General features: G+C 43.6%; 1 protein-coding gene across 2 annotated transcripts in view; it reads right to left on the reverse strand.

Moving 5' to 3' along the window:
- lrrtm4l1 (leucine rich repeat transmembrane neuronal 4 like 1) overlaps nucleotides 1–22,137 on the reverse strand; it is a 184,264-nt gene that overhangs the window by 113,795 nt on the left and 48,332 nt on the right. The window contains exon 2 of one of the 2 annotated variants that reach the window (XR_004565981.1): nucleotides 16,150–17,848. Coding sequence is in view for 1 of the 2 variants with exons in the window: in XM_034192046.1 (XP_034047937.1) it covers nucleotides 16,215–17,848 (1,634 nt within the window). In the remaining variant the exon portion in view is untranslated. The remainder of the gene's footprint in view (nucleotides 1–16,149; nucleotides 17,849–22,137) is intronic. The other variant, XM_034192046.1, reaches the window with a different exon arrangement.

The raw sequence follows: 22,137 nt of genomic DNA on the forward strand, positions 1-22,137 counted from the left end.
GTCATCTGCTGGGGGTCTCCTCCAGCCTTAACTTGGGATATCACCCACAAGCAAACAGACAAACAGAAAGCATTAACCAGGAGTTGGAAAAGGGCCTACAAATCCTAGCATCTCAGCACCCGGTCACTTGGGCCTCTCAGTTAGTATGGACTGAACTTGCACATAATTGCTTGCCGTCTGCATCCAAAAGTTACTCCCTGTTTCATGTGTTGCACAGATTTCAACCATCTTCGTTTCCCTCCACAGAACTGAACTCTCATGTGCCCTCTGCCTTGTCTGTCATCCTTTGCTGCTGACGAACCTGGGAACGGGCCCGGTGGGCCATACAGCGTGCTTCATCTGCCTATAAAGTCACAGCCGATAGGAAGAGGTCTTCAGTGCCTGCTTATACCCCTGGTGAGAAGGTCTGGCTCTCCATGCATCACCTGCCCATTCAAGGACTGCCCAGAAAGGTCGCTCTCAGGTTCGTTGGTCCATTGCCCATTTCCAAAGTAATTAATCCTGTTTCTGTCCATCTACGTTTTCACAGGTCCATGAGAATTCACCCTACTTTCCAAGTCAGCCATGTGAACCCTGTCCACGCTAGTTTTTTGTCTGTCTGGGCCACACCATGTTCTGGATCTTTCCACACACCTGTTTCTAATCTGTAGCTCAACACCTGGGTGTATTTAAGCTCCACTGGTTGCACTAGTTCCCCACCAGATCGTTGCACCTTGTCCCTTCGTTTCCAGCTCTGTGTTCTATGTTTCCAAGTCCTGCTACCGCGTTGTGTTTCGACCACCTGCCCGTTTGTACCGACCACGCCTTACGCCTGATGTTTTGGATCAGTTTGCTCATCTTTGACTGCCTTGCTGTGTACCGGACCCCACTGAATCCTTCAATAAATGTTTTTACTAATCAGAGATACTGTGTTGAGTCCTGCAATTTTGTCCAGATGTTTCTGTCCGTCAAACCTGATAACTTATGACTGCATTAACTAATGTACACATTAATAAATAACTTTTAAAGTAAAGTAAAGTAAGTGCCTTTATTGTCATTGTACATACATATATACAATGAAATTTGTCCTTTGCATTTAACCCATCCTAATTACACTTAGACAACCACTAGGAGCATTGGGCAGCCACAGTCTGGCACCCGGAGACCAACTCCAGATGTAGAGATTCTGCCTTGATCAAGGGCAGAGAAAGGAGCAGACCCTAAATAAGCATGTTTTTTATTGTGGGAGGAAACCAGAGTGCCTGGAGGAAGCCCACACAAGACACTGGGAGAACATGGAAACTCCGAACAGGAAGGGCAGGAAATGATCCGTGACCTTCTTGCTGTGAGGCATATGTGCTAATCACTAAGCCACTGTGCTTCCCATTTAACTCTCAACTGTTATCTAATGCTTATAACTGTATTAACTAACATACACATTAATAAATGAACAACATTTGTCAACTCTTAATTTACTGTTATCTAATACTTATTACTGCATTAACTAACATACACATTAATAAATGAGGAAACATTTGTTAACTCTTAACTGTTGGCTAATACTTATTACTGTAATAACATACAGATTAATAAATGACTAAACATTTGTTTACACTTAACTGTTGGCTAATGCTTATTACTGTATTAAAAAACATACTGTTGTGAAAGTGTAATAACACAGACCCACAACAGGGGGCGTAAATGAACGGATAATAGATGAGCCAAAATATAACAATTTAATGTTGTGAATGTGCACAACGGAATACAGACAATTGCAGATTTAGAATCAAGTTAAAGATACAAAGGTGACGTGTGGGCAGGCTCGAGGATAGAAGACGTCTGTCCAGAGAAGGGCCGGGCCCCACACGATTTCCACTGCCCACGGATCTGGAACACACCGGAGCTGCCAAGTCCTGAGTCCCCAGGTGGCCACCGTCTCCAGCTGTCAGATCTGGTACTGCTGGCAGGAAGCAAAAACAGTTTAATGGTGGGTGTGTGCACACCCAGCAAATAGTCATCAAACAAAGTCCCTCTTCTGGTGGGAAAAACACCTCCACCTCAAACACAGGAACACAGTTCGTGCAGTCCTTATGGAAATACTTAGGAAGTTTGGAGTGAGGAGCGAAATGCGTCAACTCCTCCCAAAATCCACAAACTCAGCTATCATCCACAACTTGGCTTCTAGCTGTAAGTATATCACAAGCAACAACTGCAAAGGTTCAGACATAAGCAATGTGCATTCGGCACAAAACGGCTGAGAGTTTACCTGAGAGGTAGAACGATATCTCGGCAGTGAGGTGGAGTTGCTGCCCGGCTTTTGTGGAGATGGTGGTGATGAGTGACAGCTGGTGATGATGATGAGTGACAGCTGTCACTCCCAGTTGCTCCTGTGATGCGGTTCCGCCCCCTCGTGCCTGAAGCCCGCACTTCAGGCAGGGTGCCCTCTGGTGGTGGGCCAGCAGTACCTCCTCTTCAGCGGCCCACACAACAGGACCCCCCCCCCCGCCAGGAGGCGCCCGTTGAGGGGGGGAGGTCACGCAGCGGAGGGCCTGTTCAAGTTCCTGGTTCGCCCGCTCTGCCTGTCCGTTCGTCTGTGGATGATACCCGGACGAGAGGCTCACGGCGGCCCCCAGTTCCCTGCAGAAACTCCTCCAGACTTGAGAGGAGAACTGAGGACCACGATCCGAGACAATGTCAGTTGGTATCCCATGCAGACGTACAACGTGGTGGACCAGGAGGTCTGCGGTCTCCTGGGCTGTTGGGAGCTTCGGGAGGGCCACAAAGTGGGCCGCCTGGGAGAATCGGTCCACTACCGTGAGGATGGTCGTCATGCCCTGGGACGGCGGGAGGCCCGTGACAAAGTCCAGGCCGATGTGTGACCAGGGGCGATGAGGCACCAGAAGCGGCTGGAGGAGTCCTTGAGTCTTTCTGTGGTCCGCCTTGCCCCTGGCACAGGTGCTACAGGCCTGGACGTATTCCCAGACGTCGGCCTCCATGGACGCCCACCAGAAGCGCTGCCGGACCACTGCCACGGTTCTTCGCACCCCTAGGTAACAGGAGAGCTTGGAACCATGACAGAAGTCCAGGACTGCAGCTCTGGCCTCTGGTGGGACGTACAGTCAGTTCTTCGGGCCGGTCCCCGGGTCCAGGCTCCGTGCCAGGGCCTCCCGGACAGTCTTCTCCACGTCCCTGGTGAGGGTGGCCACGATAGTGGACTCGGGTATGATTGGTTCCAGAGGATCTGACAGCTCCGTTTTGACCTCCTCTTCATGTACCCGGGACAAGGCGTCAGATCTCTGGTTCTTGGTCCCGGGGCGGTAGGTGATTTGGAAGTCAAAACGCCCGAAGAACAGTGACCAGCGGGCTTGCCTGGGGTTCAGACGCTTGGCGGTCCGGATGTATTCCAGGTTCCAATGGTCCGTGAAAACCGTAAATGTTACCACAGCTCCCTCCAACAGGTGTCTGCACTCCTCAAGAGCCTCCTTCACCGCAAGGAGTTCCCGATTGCCCACGTCATAGTTCCGTTCTGCCGGGGTCAACCTGCGGGAAAAATAGGCACAAGGGTGGAGGACCTTATCGGACTCCCTGCTCTGGGACAGCACGGCTCCTATCCCAGAGTCAGAGGCATCCACTTCAACGACGAACTGGCGGCTAGGATCGGGCTGCACCAGAACTGGTGCAGTCGAGAACCGGCGTTTCAACTCCCTAAATGCGGCTTCGCACCGATCCGACCAGGTGAAGGGAACTTTTGGGGAGGCCAGGGCTGTCAGGGGACTAACCACCTGACTGTAGCTCTTAATGAACCTCCTGTAGAAATTTGCAAAGCCGAGGAACTGTTGCAGCTTCCTACGGTTTGTCTCTCACCGCCGCAACCTTAGCCGGATCAGGGGCGACGGAGTTGGAGGAGATTATGAACCCCAGGAAGGACAAAGAAGTGCGGTGGAACTCGCACTTCTCGCCCTTCACAAACAGCCGGTTCTCCAACAACCGCTGCAGGACCTGACGTACATGCGTAACATGAGTCTCAGGATCCGGGGAAAAGATGAGTATATCGTCCAGGTATACGAAGACGAATTGGTGCAGGAAGTCCCGCAAGACGTCATTAACCAAAGCTTGGAACGTCGCGGGGGCGTTAGTGAGGCCGAACGGCATGACCAGGTACTCAAAGTGACCTAACGGGGTGTTAAATGCCGTCTTCCACTCGTCTCTCTTCCGGATCCGAACCAGGTGATACGCATTCCTAAGATCAAGTTTGGTGAAAATTTGGGCTCCATGCAGGGGCATGAACACTGAATCCAACAGGGGCAACGGGTATCGGTTGCGAACCGTAATCTCATTCAGCCCTCTGTAATCAATGCATGGACGGAGTCTGCCTTCTTTCTTGCCAACAAAAAAGAAACCAGCACCCATCGGGGAGGTGGAATTCTGGATCAGCCCGGCAGCTAATGAGTCCCAGATGTAGGTCTCCATTGATTCGCACTCAGGACATGAGAGATTGTACAGTCTACTGGACGGAAACTCAACGCCCGGGATCAATTCAATGACGCAATCATACGGACGGTGTGGAGGAAGAGTGAGTGCCAGATCTGTGCTGAAGACGTCAGCAAGATCGTGGTACTCCTCGGGCACCACCGTCAGATTGGAGGGGGCTTTAACCTCCTCATTAGCAGTCAAACCGGGAGGAACCGAGGATCCTAAAAACTCCCGGTGGCAGGTTTCGCTCCACTGAGCCACAACCCCAGACGGCCAATCAATCCGGGGACTGTGTTTTATCATCCACGGGAAGCCCAAAATTACGTGGGAGGTAGAAGGAGTCACATAAAACTCAATCTCCTCCCGATGATTCCCAGACACTACCAGAGTTACAGGTAGTGTCTTGTGTGTGATTAAAGGGAGAAGGGTGCCATCTAGTGCCTGCACCTTCAACGTTGTAGGGAGCGCCACTAGAGGGAGCCCTACTTCCCTTGCCCATCTGCTGTCCAGCAGATTCCCTTCTGACCCTGTGTCAACCAGTGCTGGGGCTTGAAGGGTTAGATCCCCACTCAGGATCATAACTGGGAGACGTGCAGAAATGCGTGTATGTCCCACGTGAATTTCTTGGCCCACCCTTAGCCCAGTTTCTAAGGGTGGGCGTTGGTGTTTAACCGCTTGGGGCAGTCTCTCTGCTGATGCTCGCTTGAGCCGCAGATAAAGCACTCCCCGCGGGCCAGTCTCCTCTGTCTGTTAGAAGCTCTTAATTTAGCCCTGCTCGTGTCCACAGCATCGTCAGCAGAGGGAGCTGTTGCCACACGGAGCACTGAGGCTGTGGAGCGTGGGGAGGGCGGAACCTTTTCGGACCCGGAAGGGAGAGGGACGGCGCGTGCCCGGCCACATCCTTTGTCTCGCTCCCGACGGCGTTCTTCTAACCGATTGTCTAATCGTATAACTAGATCAATAAGCCCGTCCAAATTCCGCGGCTCATCCTTAGCCACCAGGTGCTCCTTCAGGGCCGAGGACAGTCCGTTTACGAAGGCAGCGTGGAGCGCAGTAGTATTCCAGTCGGACCTAGCAGCCTCGATGCATAAGTCGACTGCATACTCAGCTGCGCTCCGACGCCCCTGTCTCATAGACAGCAGCACTGTTGAAGCGGTCTTGCCTCTATTAGGGTGATCAAAGACTGTTCTGAACTCCCTCACAAACCCAGTATATGTTGTTAGGAGCCGCAAATTCTGCTCCCAAAGCGCAGTAGCCCAGGCCCGTGCCTCACCTCGAAGCAAATTAATTACATACGCCACCCGGCTGGAGTCTGACGTGTACATCATGGGACGCTGTGCAAAGACGAGCGAACACTGCATCAAGAAGTCTGCGCATGTCTCCACACAGCCTCCGTACGGCTCCGGGGGACTTATGTATGCTTCAGGGGATGGTGGGGGGGTTCGTTGAATGACCATTGGAACGTCTATATTTGGCAACAGGACAGCAGGAGGAGGAGCTGCAGCAGCGCCCTGTGCGCGCGCTTCCACCTGTGCGGTGAGAGCCTCCATCCTGCGATTGAGAATGACGTTCTGCTCGGTCATTAAATCCAACCGAGCAGTGAAGGCAGTGAGGATTTGCTGCAACTCACCTACCACGCCTCCCGCTGGTGCCTGTGCACCCTGCTCTTCCATTGGTTGTTCAATCGTTGGTTGACGCCCCTCGGAGTCCATGACGTTGGCCGAGATATCCTGTTGTGAAAGAGTAGTAACACAGATCCACAACAGGGGGCGTAAATGAATGGACAATAGATGAGCCAAAAAATAACAATTTAATGTTGTGAATGTGCACAACGGAATACAGACAATTGCAGATTTAGAATCAAGTCAAAGATACAAAGGTGACGTGTGGGCAGGCTCGAGGATAGAAGACGTCTGTCCAGAGAAGGGCCGGGCCCCACACGATTTCCACTGCCCACGGATCTGGAACACACCGGAGCCGCCAAGTCCTGAGTCCCCAGGTGGCCACCGTCTCCAGCTGTCAGATCTGGTACTGCTGGCAGGAAGCAAAAACAGTTTAATGATGGGTGTGTGCACACCCAGCAAACAGTCAGCAAACACAGTCCCTCTTCTGGTGGGAAAAACACCTCCACCTCAAACACAGGAACACAGTTCGTGCAGTCCTTATGGAAATACTTAGCAAGTTTGGAGTGAGGAGCGAAATGCGTCAACTCCTCCCAAAATCCACAAACTCGGCTATCATCCACAACTTGGCTTCTAGCTGTAAGTATATCACAAGCAACAACTGCAAAGGTTCAGACATAAGCAATGTGCATTCAGCACAAAACGGCTGAGAGTTTACCTGAGAGGTAGAACGATATCTCGGCAGTGAGGTGGAGTTGCTGCCCGGCTTTTGTGGAGATGGTGCTGATGAGTGACAGCTGGTGATAATGATGAGTGACAGCTGTCACTCCCGGTTGCTCCTGTGATGCGGTTGCGCCCCCTCGTGCCTGAAGCCCGCACTTCAGGCACGGCGCCCTCTGGTGGTGGGTCAGCAGTACCTCCTCTTCAGCGGCCCACACAACACATACACAATACTAATTGTTCACACTTAATTAACGGCTAGCTAATGCTTATTACTGTACTAACTAATATACACATTAATAAATGACTAAACATTTGTTAACTCCTAATTAACTGTTAGCTAGTGCTTATTACTGCATTCAGTAACATGAATAAACTATATCCACACACAATCATTAACTCTTCACTTAGCTAACACTGCATTTGTTTTCTCTTGATTAAATCTTACATAATCCTTATTACTGCATTAACTGATACCATTAATTATGAAATTATGAATAAACCTTTGTTAACTCTTGACTGCTGGCTAATGCTTATTGCTGCATTAACTAATAAGCATATTAAGAAATTGCTAAACATTTGTTAACTCCTAACTAGCATGAACATGAATAATTTATTTATAAAAATAATCGTTAACTCTTAATTAACCTTTAGGTAATGTATTGCATTAACTAACGGACACAAGTAAGAAATTACTATTACTAATTACTATTACTAAGAAATTACAAGAATTTAGCAAGTGTTTACTACTGCATTAACTAACATTAATAACTGTTAGATAATGCTTATTACTGCAGTAATTAATGAGCACCATTAATAAATTATTACTAAACAGTTAACTCTCAACTGTTACGTAACGCTTATTACTGTAAACTATGTCCCCTCATTATAAAATGTTACTGTGTGTGTGTTTTCAGTCATGTTCACCACAGTTCTACACTTTCAACAAGCCAAACCATTAGTTGGTAACCATCAGGAACTCCAATACTGGAACTACACTGAACAGAAGACTGTGTTTCCTGCTCTGGGATTCGGAGTTGCATTCACACTCCTGTGACTGAAACAAGTGACTGATGTGCTGCTTGCACAGCTTTGCTGCTGGGTTATGACACCATTCTGCACTGGTCCTGACAATACCTCACTAAGTCCTGGCTGCAGCAGGAAAACGTGTTGTGCTGACTTTTGTTCTTCCATGCTGCCATCCACTGGGACTGCTGGTGCTGCTCAGAGCCACAATGAAAGGCACAGCCAGCTGCACGGACTAGCAATATGGCACTTTTCATCAAACCCAACCTGGCTGATGCCAGCTTCTGAATTATTTAACAACTGAAATAAGCAACGGTGTCAAATCCTCCTAACAAAGTCCTGCAGGAGACCCCTCAGTGTTTCAGAGAGGGGTTGTTTCTCAGGTAAGATTTGCATTATTACAGAGAGAACAGTACTGTCAGAGTCAGAACAATATATTTGAATTATGACAAACTGCCATCAGACTAATGCTGGCACACACGCCCACTTTGCAGTTTAAGGTCGCCAAATAAATCCTCAAATAGCTGCAAAAGTTATGAGTGAGCTGTCTTGTGTGTTTGTATAAGAATGACATTTATTAAATGCATAATTTTAAATAAAAAATTGATGAAGGAAAAAAAGCCCTGTGCCTATAGAGCACATCGCCAGCTTGACAGACTCATAACATTGGTACCACCGTTGATTAAAGATGGTGAAAGTGTTGTGTGTTAGTAAAAGATAAAGTGGTTCTTTTGGACAGAACTGCCAAAATTTCAAGGCCACACAGTCTTCATTGTATTAATTTGCACGATTCATGTCAAACATGTAAGGTGCGGGTGCTTATTTTTAGTGGGCAAAAAAACTCACCCGTTTGCTTTAGTGACAGTGGTTTGAGTTGTGACATAGGGTTAAAGAACCCGACTTTTTTGTTGGTGAGTTTAAATAACAATAATACATGTTAAATGCGATTAATCTAAAATCTGCACTGGAGTTCCGCAAATGCCTGTTCTTGGGCCACAGCGCTTTTACTCATGCGCTTACACTTTGCTGGGTTATCTAAAAAAAGTGAATTCTGTTGTTTTGCCAAGTGTTCTTGTTCATTTCTCCATTATCCACTGATCTGACTGATAGTTGCTAAAATGTATCACTGAAGTCACTGGAATCCTTAAAAGGTTTCTACAACTCATTAATATGTGGTCTATTAGATAATAAACCGACCCTTTTATTTTTTTTTAACTATATGGATTTGAATGACGTGCGATTACACCAATCATGCTTGAACCCTCGTGCGCATGCGTGAGTTTTTTCACGCGTGTCGGTGACGTCATTTCCCTGTGGGCAGGCCTTGAGTGAGATGTGGTCCCGCCCTCTCGGCTGAATTACTTTGTTTCACACGCTGCTCGAGACGGCGCGCGTTGCTTTATCAAAATTTTTTCTGGACCTGTGAGGAATATCCGAGTGGACACTATTCGAGAAATTAAGCTGGTTTTCGGTGATAAGTTCAACGGCTGATGAGAGATTATGGGTTGTTTTTCTGTCGGTGTAAGGACTTCCCACGGAGCGGGACGTCCTGCAGCGCTTCCAGGCGCCGTCGTCGGCCTGTTTCAACCTGAAAACATCCTAATTTAAGGCTTGATTCAGCCAGGACGTCGTGAGAGAACAGAGAAGATTCAGAAGAGGCCGGCATGAGGACTTTATGCGGACATTCCACTGTTTAAGGACATTTTTTAATGAAAGACGTGCGCGCAAATTCGCCGAGTCGTTTCCGTGATGACTCGGCAAATCTGTGTGCGCCGCGACAGGAAAAACACCTCCGTGTTGAAAACCATTTGTAAAATTCAGGCGGCTTTTGATGGCTTTCAACAAGTGAGTAACTGAGAAATTGTTTAACAGCTTGGGCATGTTCCAACTTGCCCGTTAAGGTTTCCAACGGAGGTGTTTTTCCTGTCGCGACCCCCCGCCGTCGGGTCCGGCCCGACATGCGACTCTGCCCGCACGTTCTTTCATTACAAAATGTCCGTTAACAATGGAATGTCCGAATAAACTCCTCATGCCGACTTCTTCTGAAAGTTCTCTGTTCTCTGACGACTTCCTGGATCAACAGAGCCTGAAATGTGGAAGTTTTCAACTTGAAACAGTGAGACGCTGCCGCCTCGAAGCGCAGATCGCCGTCAGGCGCCATGGGCCGTCCTTACGGCGACTCTACCAGACCAAAATCTCTCATAAGCCGTTAAAATTTTTACCGAAAACCAGCTGAATTTATCGAATGGTGTCCACTCAGTTGTGCCTTACAGTTTTGAAAAAATTTTGATCAAACAAAGCAGCAGTGTCTGAGCCATTCCTAAACAATGAAAAAACGACGAGAGGGTGGGCCACTCCTCACTCAAAGACTGCCCACAGGCGAATGACATAACCGACAGGCGTGAAAAAACTCTTGCATGCCCACGAGGGTTCAAGCATGTCTGATGTAATCACGTGATTCAAATCCATAAGGTTTTTGAAAAAAATAATAAGGTCGGATACTTTTCTAATAGACCTCGTAGTTATTATAAATCTGTGAAATACAGGGATTATAGTAGAATCAATCTGACTTTATTTTAGATGCAGATTTGAAGTTTTACATAATTACAACTTTTTAAAATTTGGAATAACATAGATACAATTGTATTTGTGGAAAAACTGGTTCAGAACTTTTTTCTCCAAGATGATTAGATTACTATAAGGCCATTTTTTTTCTTTAATCCATAAAAAGATGTTATCCAGGCTGTGAGCTAATCACAATTCTGTGGTATCACAGAATCAATTAAAGAATTCAGCTCTCTGTTTTCAAAGCACTGAATGGTTTAATTACTCCCTTTATCTCAGACTTTCTCACCCTTTATAATCCTATCAAAACTTTAATGTAGCAGTAATCTCTTCTGAGTTCTTAGGAATGAGCTCCCTCCTAACCTCAAACTTACAACCTCAATTTATATGCTTAAACAACTACACTTCAGTTCCCTAATGTTAATGAAAGGTTCATTTAAACTACAGGATTTTTTTGTATATCTTTTATTAAAGTACTGTGCGTGAACGCTGCTTCAGATAGACAGTCATTGTACAACAGCTGATTCCAACTGTCTTAAATTGATTAAAACACACACTCATTACTCATCTTTAACCATTTATACAAGATCAGGTTGTGGGGGGGGCTGGAGACTATCCCAGTCATAAGGCAGGGTACACCCTGGACAGGATGCCAGTCTGTTGAGGGCTCGGGTGCTTATTTTTAGTGGGCAAAAAAACTCACCCGTTTGCTTTAGTGACAGTGGTTTGAGTTGTAACATAGGGTTAAAGAACCCGACTTTTTTGTTGGTGAATTTAAATAACAATAATACATGTTAAATGCAATTAATCTAAAATCTGCACTGGAGTTCCGCAAATGCCTGTTCTTGGGCCACAGCGCTTTTACTCATGCGCATTACACTTTGCTGGGTTATCTAAAAAAAAAGTGAATTCTGTTGTTTTGCCAAGTGTTCTTGTTCATTTCTCCATTATCCACTGATCTGACTGATAGTTGCTAAAATGTATCACTGAAGTCACTGGAATCCTTAAAAGGTTTCTACAACTCATTAATAGTTATTATAAATCTGTGAAATACAGGGAGTATAGTAGAATCAATCTGACTTTATTTTAGATGCAGATTTGAAGTTTTACATAATTACAACTTTTTAAAATTTGGAACAACATAGATACAATTGTATTTGTGGATTTGTGGAAAAACTGGTTCAGAACTTTTTTCTCCAAGATGATTAGATTACTATAAGGCCATTTTTTTTCCTTTAATCCATAAAAAGATGTTATCCAGGCTGTGAGCTAATCACAATGATTGATTCTGTGGTATCACAGAATCAATTAGAGAATTCAGCTCTCTGTTTTCAAAGCAATGAATGGTTTAATTACTCCCTTTATCTCGGACTTTCTCACCATTTATAATCCTATCAAAACTTTAATGTAGCAGTAATCTCTTCTGAGTTCTTAGGAATGAGCTCCCTCCTAACCTCAAACTTACAACCTCAATTTATATGCTTAAACAACTACACTTCAGTTCCCTAATGTTAATGAAAGGTTCATTTAAACTACAGGATTTTTTGTATATCTTTTATTAAAGTACTGTGAGTGAACGCTGCTTCAGATAGACGGTAGTTGTACAACAGCTGATTCCAACTGGCTTAAATTGATTAAAACACACACTCATTACTCATCTTCAACCATTTATACAAGATCAGGTTGTGGGGGGGCTGGAGCCTATCCCAGTCATAAGGCAGGGTACACCCTGGACAGGATGCCAGTCTGTTGAGGGCGTTTGATTAAAACAGACATTTTTAATTCAAAAAGAATCAAATTAATCCATTTTAATCAATGGAATACCAAATTATTCACAAATCTTAAATGTAGCGTTATTAAATTATATGAAAAGTCCTTCACTTTTGAGCATCTACAAATGAGCGTTTTCAATTCCAGCATCCCAACCCGATGAAAGAAGGATTCTAGGTTAGAAAGACTGGAAGCAAAAGGTTTTGACTATTGAATGTAGAACATGTTCCCAAAGCGCCAAAGTGGGGGGGGGGGGGGGGGGGGGGGGGGGTCAGTTGCAACTACAGCTGCAACAAAGACGAGAGCCCCGTTGGCTTTTCCCACCATATTCTACACAAAAAACTTTATACAACTCATCAAATTGTTTCAGTTATCAACCTAATTGGCCCACGTGTGCTGTTGAACTTTCCTAAGGGTTTTCTTTAATGTTAAAAAGGTACTTTAGGCACAAAGTAATTACAATCAACCCACATTCTAACAAAACTGCATCACCTTAATTTTAAGGTGCTGCATTAAATGTGGGGAAACTGCAAACAAATCTGGAGGATATGACTGACACTGGTGCACACATTTGGTTTTTGTAGTCAAAAACCTCTGCGATTTCACAATTTAGATAAGTGTTCATAAAAAGTGGTGAATACAGGAGTAACTGTGTTATGTACACAGTAATTTAAGACAGATAGTGCAGCAGATAACTGAAACAATCCTTCACTTGGTGATACAAGCATCAGATTTGGCATGAATGTTCTTCAGAAATCAGTGTTTGAGAAAAAAGTGCTGGCCACTTAAAAATCCAATATGGCGGCCAGGTAAGGGTCAATGAAGAATTGCACAGGGGTCAAAATATAAAAAGGTTCCAATCATATTAAAAGCTATACCACATTATGTGTCTGGTCACAAAGATTCCAAAAAGGTATAGTTTAGATGATCTATGACTGAATGTTTTGACATTTTTGTGTAAAAACTGCAAGAATGGTGACAAAGGTCAATGTCATTTTGTACAGGAGTCAAAAGTTAAAATGCCACAATTTTGGTAAAAGGTGGTGCAAATTATTGGTTGAACTTATAGGATTAATAAACGGAATAGTTTTGACTGTGTTGAATGCTTGGTTTGCAAAGTAAATGTCAAACAATATCAATGTCCATTGGACTCTATGGCATGTAACATGTTACCCTGTAACGTGACAACTGAGCATGACACCATTCTTGCTGTTTTTACGCCATAACATTCAGTTATATGACTGGAGAATTTTTAAATTTTGACCCCTGTGTAATTCTTCATTGACCCCTACCTGGCCGCCATATTGGATTTTCAAGTGGCCAGCACTATTTTCTCAAACACTGGTTTATGAAGAACATTCATGCCAAATCTGATACTTGTATCACCAAGTGAACAATTCTGGCCAAAAATCATACTTATCTGCTCCACTAAGACAGGTTTCAAACTACGTGATCTCAACAGCAATAACCGTCCATAACAGCAGAACTGCATGTTACATTACTTAACAGCCAAATTAAGTGTGTGGATTAACAGTGTGGATTTTTAATGCATCCAATGTAGCGACTCAAAGCAAAAAATACACACACACACACACACATATATATATATATATATATATATATATATATATATATATATATATATATATATATATATATATATATATATATAGCGACATCTTCCTAGTGTTACCATTTGATCCATTAATTTAGAAAGGTCAACTCAGTGTGGGATGTTTGTCAAATGTTAGACAGCAGTGTACCATTTTTTATTTCTGAACAATGTCAATTTGAACATGAAAGTTTGAGCTTCCATCACAACATTATTATTTTACAACCAAACATTTTCCATGAATGGAGCAGATAATGTCAATTTTACAACAAAATTGTACAAATGCTGGTACAAGCATCAAATTTGCCATGACAATTACCAAGACAATAATTAACAAATCTGGCCTATTGGCCAATTGAAAGTCTAAGATGATGGCCATTTTCCAAGGTATCCACCAAAATGATCTTTTTTTTTTTTTACACTGAAAAGCTAATATCACAATGGGGCCTGTTTAACAGCATCAGTGAAATCCACGATGTTGCCTAATTTCACGATGGCTGTCAAAACAACCCCAAAATAATTTTTTCCTCACAAAAATGTTACTTATAGGATCTGTGTGATCTTGGTATCAAATTGTAGGTTTTCAGGTATGCCGGATTTGGATTTTCATTTTCGTTTTCTAACAATATGACACTCTTAGTGGCAAAAATTGCCATTTGTCCATTAAAAACTATAACAATATATTCAACAAATGAGACCTTTTAATTGGCCTACAGGCCGTAATTTCAAGAGATGAACACTTTCAAAACGTGCTGGGTGGAAACCATTAATACTAAATGTAATAAACTTCATTCTAACCTGACAGATAAGAAAAATAAAACAAATACCATAAACAGCAAATAAAATAAGGCTAAATGGAATTTGACAATATCATTTTAATCAATCAAATAGGAGCATTTCTATGCAAACATTTCTTGTCAATAGGCCATTTTGGCAGCCATCTTGGAAAATGGCCACCATCTTGAATTTTAAAGTGGCCAATCAACCAGATATGCTGAGTAACAGCATGAGAATCATCATGCCAAATTTGGTGCTTGTACCACCAAATGCATGACTTTGGTTTGATTCCCGGACCAGCGGCAGGCAGCACTTTAAGTAGTTCTTTGGTCGTGAAAAGCATAGTAAACAGACATTATCACTGATTAGCTGATTAGATGCTGTTTCACAAAATCAATCAGAAACTGCACAGTGCATAAACTGTAAAACTGTCAAGGAACACCACGTGATGCATCAGGAAAGATCAGAAAACAGTTTGGCCATACAAGCACAGTGGCTCTGCTTCACAGTTAATGCTGGGGCTTATTTACAGGTCAGGTAATAGACATTTTTCCTTTTGAAAAGAAAAAAATGCCAGAGGAATTGCTATAATCACTGAATGATGCTAAAGTGTTACCAATTTTTTCATTCTATGTCCAAAGGGAAATGGAGGCAAAATACTTTTTTGTGGTGGTTTACATTCGTTCATAAACATTCTCACTTCTCGCAAAGGCGCCCCCCATTTAGTTTTGGGAACTACGTACGTTGTTGCGCTTCTGTGCAGATTACCATAAATCTCCCCACAGACGTGAGGAAGTGCGTGTGCTCTTCTGCAAAAACACGCTTCCAAGTTGAAAGGCAGCTTCTTACAGAATCTCACTCCCCTCAGCTGCAGTAATGGATTTTCCCCATTTGTAATGAGTGTTAATCTGTGCCACATTTTAATGTGCATCAAAAGCTTCTCAAGTAAGCCGTCTCACATTAGCATGTGAAAACCAAACTGTCAAATCCTGGCTGATCAGTATTAATTCAGCCACCCACACAGGGACTCATGCATTGATAACAACACCAAACTACTTCATACATTGAAACGTTCACTTTCTGAAAGTCAGTTAAAGACTGCATAAAACACTGGAATGTATTTGTTTTTTGTTTGTTCCCCCCCCCTGCAGCCAGGTTGCCTACATGCACATTTATGCATACGTTCAATAACCAATGGCTGGAAAACATTAGTGAGTCATGCCATGCTGCTGTGACGTTAGTGTCTGTTTAATGGGAGTTAGACACTGTCCAATTATTCAGGCTCCCTTAAAGTCATTACAGCAAGTACTTGCAAAGATAAATTACCATGGCAACCAAGACATGTGACTGGATATATATTGTGATGATAAATTATAGTGTTTGTGGAATAATTGCTGGTTTCAATCATTAAATTCACACTCCATTAACTTCAGAGTCTGCTAAATTTGGTAATGTAGTCTTCTGTTGGTCTAGACAACGTTATTTTCCTGTTTGCGGTTTAATTGAAAATTTAAAACCCTGAGTAATTGGAAACATCTAACCCTTGAAGTTAATTACGTAATTAGTGTGAATCAAAAGTGTCTTAACAGCGTATACGTAATTTACCTCTTTGTTGAGCCTTTGTGTTTTGATTTGAGTTTTTAAGTTTAGGTTGATGCGATGGGTCATACCTCACACTCCCTTGATCTAGAAAGTGTGCAAGTGCAGGAACCGGTGCCATTGCCGAGCACTTCCAGTGCCTCTGGTGTGGCAGCAGGGTTGTAACTCATGTAATACTCTTGAAGCTGGGAACTCAGGTTCTGTTCTGGCTCTGGGCTCTTTTTGCGACGCTTCCGCCCAACCATGGGTTGCTCCTGCAGCAAACGGGTAGCACCGGGATAGCGCCGCCATAACACGTAGACAATTGTCAGGATGAGCGATAGGGTGAAGAAAAGTGCAACGCTGCCCACAACCACTTTGTGCAGAGTCATGTGCTCCATCTCCAGAGGTGGTCCTAGAGTGGGTCGAGTGCGAGCAATGGAGTCTCTGGGATCTTTGCTGATATGGCCTGGGAAGGTGGGATAAGGAGCTGGTTGAGGTCTGAATGGAGGGAGATGGTTGAGAGTGTTAGTCGGTGGCATTGGCGGAGCGTTGCTAGTAGGAACCGCAAAGGTTGGTTCAGGAGTTGCTTCTGAAATTAGCTCTGCTGTTGGTGAGGGTGTTTCAGTTAGAACATAGTCCGTTTCCTCACAAATGCCATGATTCCTTGTGGCTTCCATAACCTTTTCTCCCTGGAGAAACTTTGGGCTACTGCATATCATCGTAGGGTCTTTACTGCCTCGAAAATTCCTTAGCCAAGCCACAAGTGGGCATATGCCAGTTCCACAATCCCACATGTTCCCAGCAAGGCTGATGGAGGTCAATGAGATCCATGCCGACACAGCCTCCTGAGACACATTTGACAATTTGTTGGATTCCAAATTGAGGACTTGAAGATTGGGCAGGCAATGAAACACAGCTGGGTCCAAAGTCTGGATTTCATTTCCAGAAAGATCCAGTTTCTGCAGTGTATACCAAGTCCATGGAAGGCCCTGGTTGACTACCTTGATGCGGTTCCACTGGAGATAGAGTGACCGCAGGTTGGCTAAGCGTGGAAACAGAAAAAAGTTAATCCTTGAGAACTGGTTGTGCTCCAAATGCAACTCCATCAGCTTCTGCAGACCCAAAAAGGTGGTGCGGGTAAGGGCTTTGATTCGATTGTAGCCTAAATCTAGAAACTCCAAACTTCTGCACTCCAGGAATGCTCGGATTGGGATATTGGACAGCCCATTGGAGCGTAGGTGTAGGGTTTGCATCTTTCGTAGGCCATGGAATTGACCTGGTTGCAGGATTTCCAATTTGTTGTATGATAAGTCCAGACTGCGCAGGTTGGGAATTCCATGGAATGTTGAGTTGTGCAGTGATGTGATCCTGTTGGAGCTAAGTATCAGCTCCTTAAGCCTGCGCACACCCTGAAATGCTCGGCTGTCAACTGCAGAAATGTGATTATGGTCCAAGTATATCCAGAGAAGTTGGCTTAGGTGAGCAAACTGATACGGTAGCAGGGTGTGTAGCTCATTGTAGCGGAGGGAAAGACCTTGGCAGCCTACCGAGATGTTTTCTGGGACATCCAAGAAGCCAGATGAGTCACAATGGACAGTTTTTCCTTCACATCGACAACTATTGGGGCAGGTGCGCTCACCAAAACTGAGTAAGAGTGGCGCACGCAGAAGGAGGAGAAGAGGAAAGAGGAGGTGTGCCAGCCGCCCATCACACCGCAATGGACCTGGAAGACAAAAAGACAGAGGAGTTACGCAACTATTGTAAAAATTCCGATCACCATGTTTTGCCATTCTTCATGTCATCATCCCCACTCGGGATTTCTGCTACACAATCATTTCTGTTAGAACTGAAGTTGCAGAAACTCAATCCCAATCTGAAAGGGCAGGGCATATACACAATTTAATTTCAACAAAAATCAGTGGATTGGAGATATCTGCACTGAGGCTTAATCACAAACCACAATACTGACCCCTTTGAGGTGACAGGGTCAAACATTCCAGCAAATCATTATTTTACTCAATGAATTAACCTTGCATATGGGACGTTAGAAAGCATGACTAGTGTCACAACGTTGCAAGAAGGAACTAAGTTAGCATGTATCGCAAAACTCTTAGTCTGACCATTCCCCCCCCCCCCCCCCAACACACACACATTACAGTTAAATCCCGAATGTAACCAAGTTACAAAATGGATATAAAATACATTCCTTGTCAGAATGACTGGTAAACCAATATCTGAAGTATAGAGTTTAATACTTGTGCAAAAAACACTGTGCATCCGGAAAGTATTTACAGCACTTCCCTTTTCCCACATTTTGTTGTTAGAGCCTTAGTCCAAAATGGAGTAAATTCATTTATCCCCCTCACAATTTTTCCCTTCACACCCCATAATGACAACATTTTTTTTTGTTGTTGTTGCAAATTTAGGAAAAATAAAAAAACTAAGAAATCACACATACATAAGCATTCACACCCTTTGCTCAATAATTTGTTGATGCACCTTTGGCAGCAATTACAGCCTCAAGTCTTCTTGAATATGACGATATTCTTGGTGCACCTATCTTTGGGCAGTTTTCAAGTTCCATCAGGTTGGATGGGGAGCGTCAGTGCACACCCATTTTCAGATCTCTCCAGCGCTCTGGAGCAGGTTTTCATCCAGGATGTCTCTGTACATTGCTGCATTCATCTTTCCCTCAATCCTGACTAGTCTCAGAGTTCCTGCCAATGAAAAACATCCCCCCAGAATGATGCTGCCACCACCATGCTTCACTGTAGGGATGGTGCTTGGTTTCCTCCAAACATGACACCTGGCATTCACATCAAAGAGTTCAATCTTTGTATCATCAGACCAGAGAATTTTGTTTCTTATGTCCTGAGAGTCCTTCAGGTGTCTTTTGGCAAACTCCAGGTGGGCTGCCATGTGCCTTTTACTAAGGAGTGGCTTCCGTCTGGCCACTCTACCATACAGGCCTGATTGGAGGATTGCTGCAGAGATGGTTGCCCTTCTGGAACGTTTGCCATTTTCCACAGAGAAATGCTACAGCTCTGACAGGTTGATCATCAGGATCTTGTCACTTCTCTGACTCGCCCATTTAGATGAGCAGACAGCTCTAGGAAGAGTCCTAGTGGATCCAGACTTCTTCCACTTACAGACGATGGAGGCCACTGTGCTCATTGGGACTTTTCAAAGCAGCAGAAATGGTTCTGTGCCCTTTCCCAGATTTGTGACTTGAGACAATCCTGTCTCAGAGGTCTACAGACAATTCCTTTGACTTCATGCTGTTGTGCTCTGACATGCACGGTCAACTGTGAGACCTTATATGTAGACAGGTGTGTGACTTTTCAAATCATGTCCAGTCATCTGAATTTAGCCCAGGTGGACTCCAATTAAGCCGTAGAAACATCTCAAGGATGATCTGTTGAAACAGCTCAATTTTGAGTTTCAATGCAAAGGCTGTGAATATACACAGCACACATGGCTTCTTAGCTTTTTTTTTTAATAAATTTGCAAAAATAAAAAAAAAACAAACAAACCTTTTTTACATTGACATTATGGGGGATTTTGAAGGAAAAATGAATGTCATCCATTTGGAATAACGCTGTAACATAAAATGTGGAAAAAGTGAAACCCTGTGAATACTTTCTGGAGGCACTATAAATGCATAATCATGTATCATTATGTATAATGAGAATATTTTTAAAATGTCCCAAATTACAATACAAAAAGGTTCTTTGATACACACACACACACACACACCACAAAAATATTGATACTCTGATCAGTTTCAAGAAAAGTGGTTGTGAACATGTTTATTGTTTACAAGTCAGGGGACGGATACATGAACATTATTAATTATTAGTCACTGAGTATGTAATTCTTTTGTGAATCATTAAGAACTATAATCAGTATGGTACTGTATGGTACAACTAAATCTGTCTTGCGTATGCGGTTTTCAAATCTGAATGCGAGAAGGAGACAAGTGAGGGTAGCCATGGAGGAGTTGAACAGAATTTTTCTCTAAAAACAGGACGTGAAGTTTCAGCTAGTTTTCTAGAAGGCAGATGGAAGACTCTAGCCTAGATTTGATCAGTTTTCTTGTATTAACCTGTACTCTATTTAACCTTACCATGATTTTTCAACCTCCTTTTGTCCAGGAACTTTCCTCAGTCGGTCTAATCCTCAATGGTATTCCTTTTAACCTTAATTTCTTTATTTTCTGTAAAGGACTGCTTTTGCACTGCTAAGCTTTAACTTTGGAATGCAGGTGACAGATAACTGGGCAAGGATGAATAAAACTAATTAATTTTCAGAAGCGGTTTGGTTGCTTTGGTTGTGTCTGCTTTGGTTGCGTTTGCTTCTCATTTTAAAGGAATTTCTGCAATTATTTCTAACTTTATGCTAAATGTGAGATCAATTGAAGAACTGATGGAGTGATTTTTATTCCACAGATATCGTTGAAGGTCAGACTTCAGGCCTCCTTCACAGTGGCCCTTAATGTTAACCGTGCAGGGAACCACAATTACAAGGAATTGTGTAAACACACAGATGTTACCTTCGTGAAACGTGTGGACAAATTAAATCAATGTGAACAGAAACTGAAGGCGGAAGGATGACATATGACTCTGCAGAGTTAGAGCGTGCACCGATTTCATCATGCAGGTTCCCATGAGGTTCAGTGGAGTTAAATGTTTTGGAAACACTGTGCGATCCAAAGCCTCATGCACATGCAGGTGACCGCCTCAATATGTAGGTTTTATGTGTAATTGAGATGCAGGGGGTGGGGGAGGGGGGCTGTGTGCAACCCCTGTGCAGCATGAACCTTCTTTTACATGCTGCTAATGAAACAAAGAGCAGGCGTTGCACAACATTCCTGCAGTGTCTGGTAAACAGTACGTGGAGCACGTTATTATGCATCATTATACCACAACTCAGGGTGTCACGCAACAATCAATGTCTCGTAATTTCATGCTAAATATGGGGATCCAACTAATACTTTCACACTGCATTAAAAACAATTAAACAATTTGCAACTACCTCAGTGGAAACTCTTAATTTAGACTATAAAAGTGCATGGCTGTGCTCACTCAAAAAGTTTGTGAAATAATTGTTTTGACCATACACATACACTCCACGGTACTTTGTGCTGTTGCTAATATTTAAAACGAAATCTGCACACTTACATTTTGAGGTCTGGTGGAGTTTGGCCGTCCACACCGTTAAAACTGTTGCACTGAAGCAACAGAGTGGATTTAACTGTAAATGCATTCATTTATTTGTGGATTCATTTCATTTCATTTATATAGTGCCAAATCACAACAAAGCTGCCTCACGGCGCTTCACACAAGTAAGGTCTAACCTTACTAACCCATTCACAGCTTTTTGCATATTACTTTTCTGATGCATCTTATTTATTTTTGTTTTTGTGGGCACCCCTGATGATTTCTATGATTTTCCTTGATAAAACATTGATTGTTTAGATCAGCAATTTCAGTTATATCATATAGCAGACATTTAAATAAACTTAGGCAGGTGCATAAATTTGGGCACCCCAACAGAAAAAAATACATCAACATTTAGTAGATCTTCCTTTTGCAGAAATAACAGCCTCTAAATGCTTCCTATAGCTTCCAATGAGAGTCTGGATTCTGGTTGAAGGTATTTTGGACCATTCTTCTTTACAAAACATCTCAGGTTTGTTGGTTTCCAAGCATGGACAGCCCGCTTAAAATCACCCCACAGATTTTCAATAATATTCAGGTCTGGAGACTGAGATGGCCATTCCAGAATGTTGTACTTGTTCCTCTGCATGAATGCCTTAGTAGATTCTGAGCAGTGTTTAGGGTTGGTGTCTTGTTGAAAGATACAGCCCTGGCGCAACTCCAACTTTGTCACTGATTCATGAACATTGTTCTCAAGAATCTGCTAATACTGACTGGAATCCATGTGACCCTCAACTTTAACAAGATTCCCAGTACCTGCACTGGCCACACAGCATGATGGAACCACCTCCAA

Source organism: Thalassophryne amazonica, chromosome 17 (assembly GCF_902500255.1).
Source record: "Thalassophryne amazonica chromosome 17, fThaAma1.1, whole genome shotgun sequence".
NCBI lineage: Eukaryota > Metazoa > Chordata > Actinopteri > Batrachoidiformes > Batrachoididae > Thalassophryne > Thalassophryne amazonica.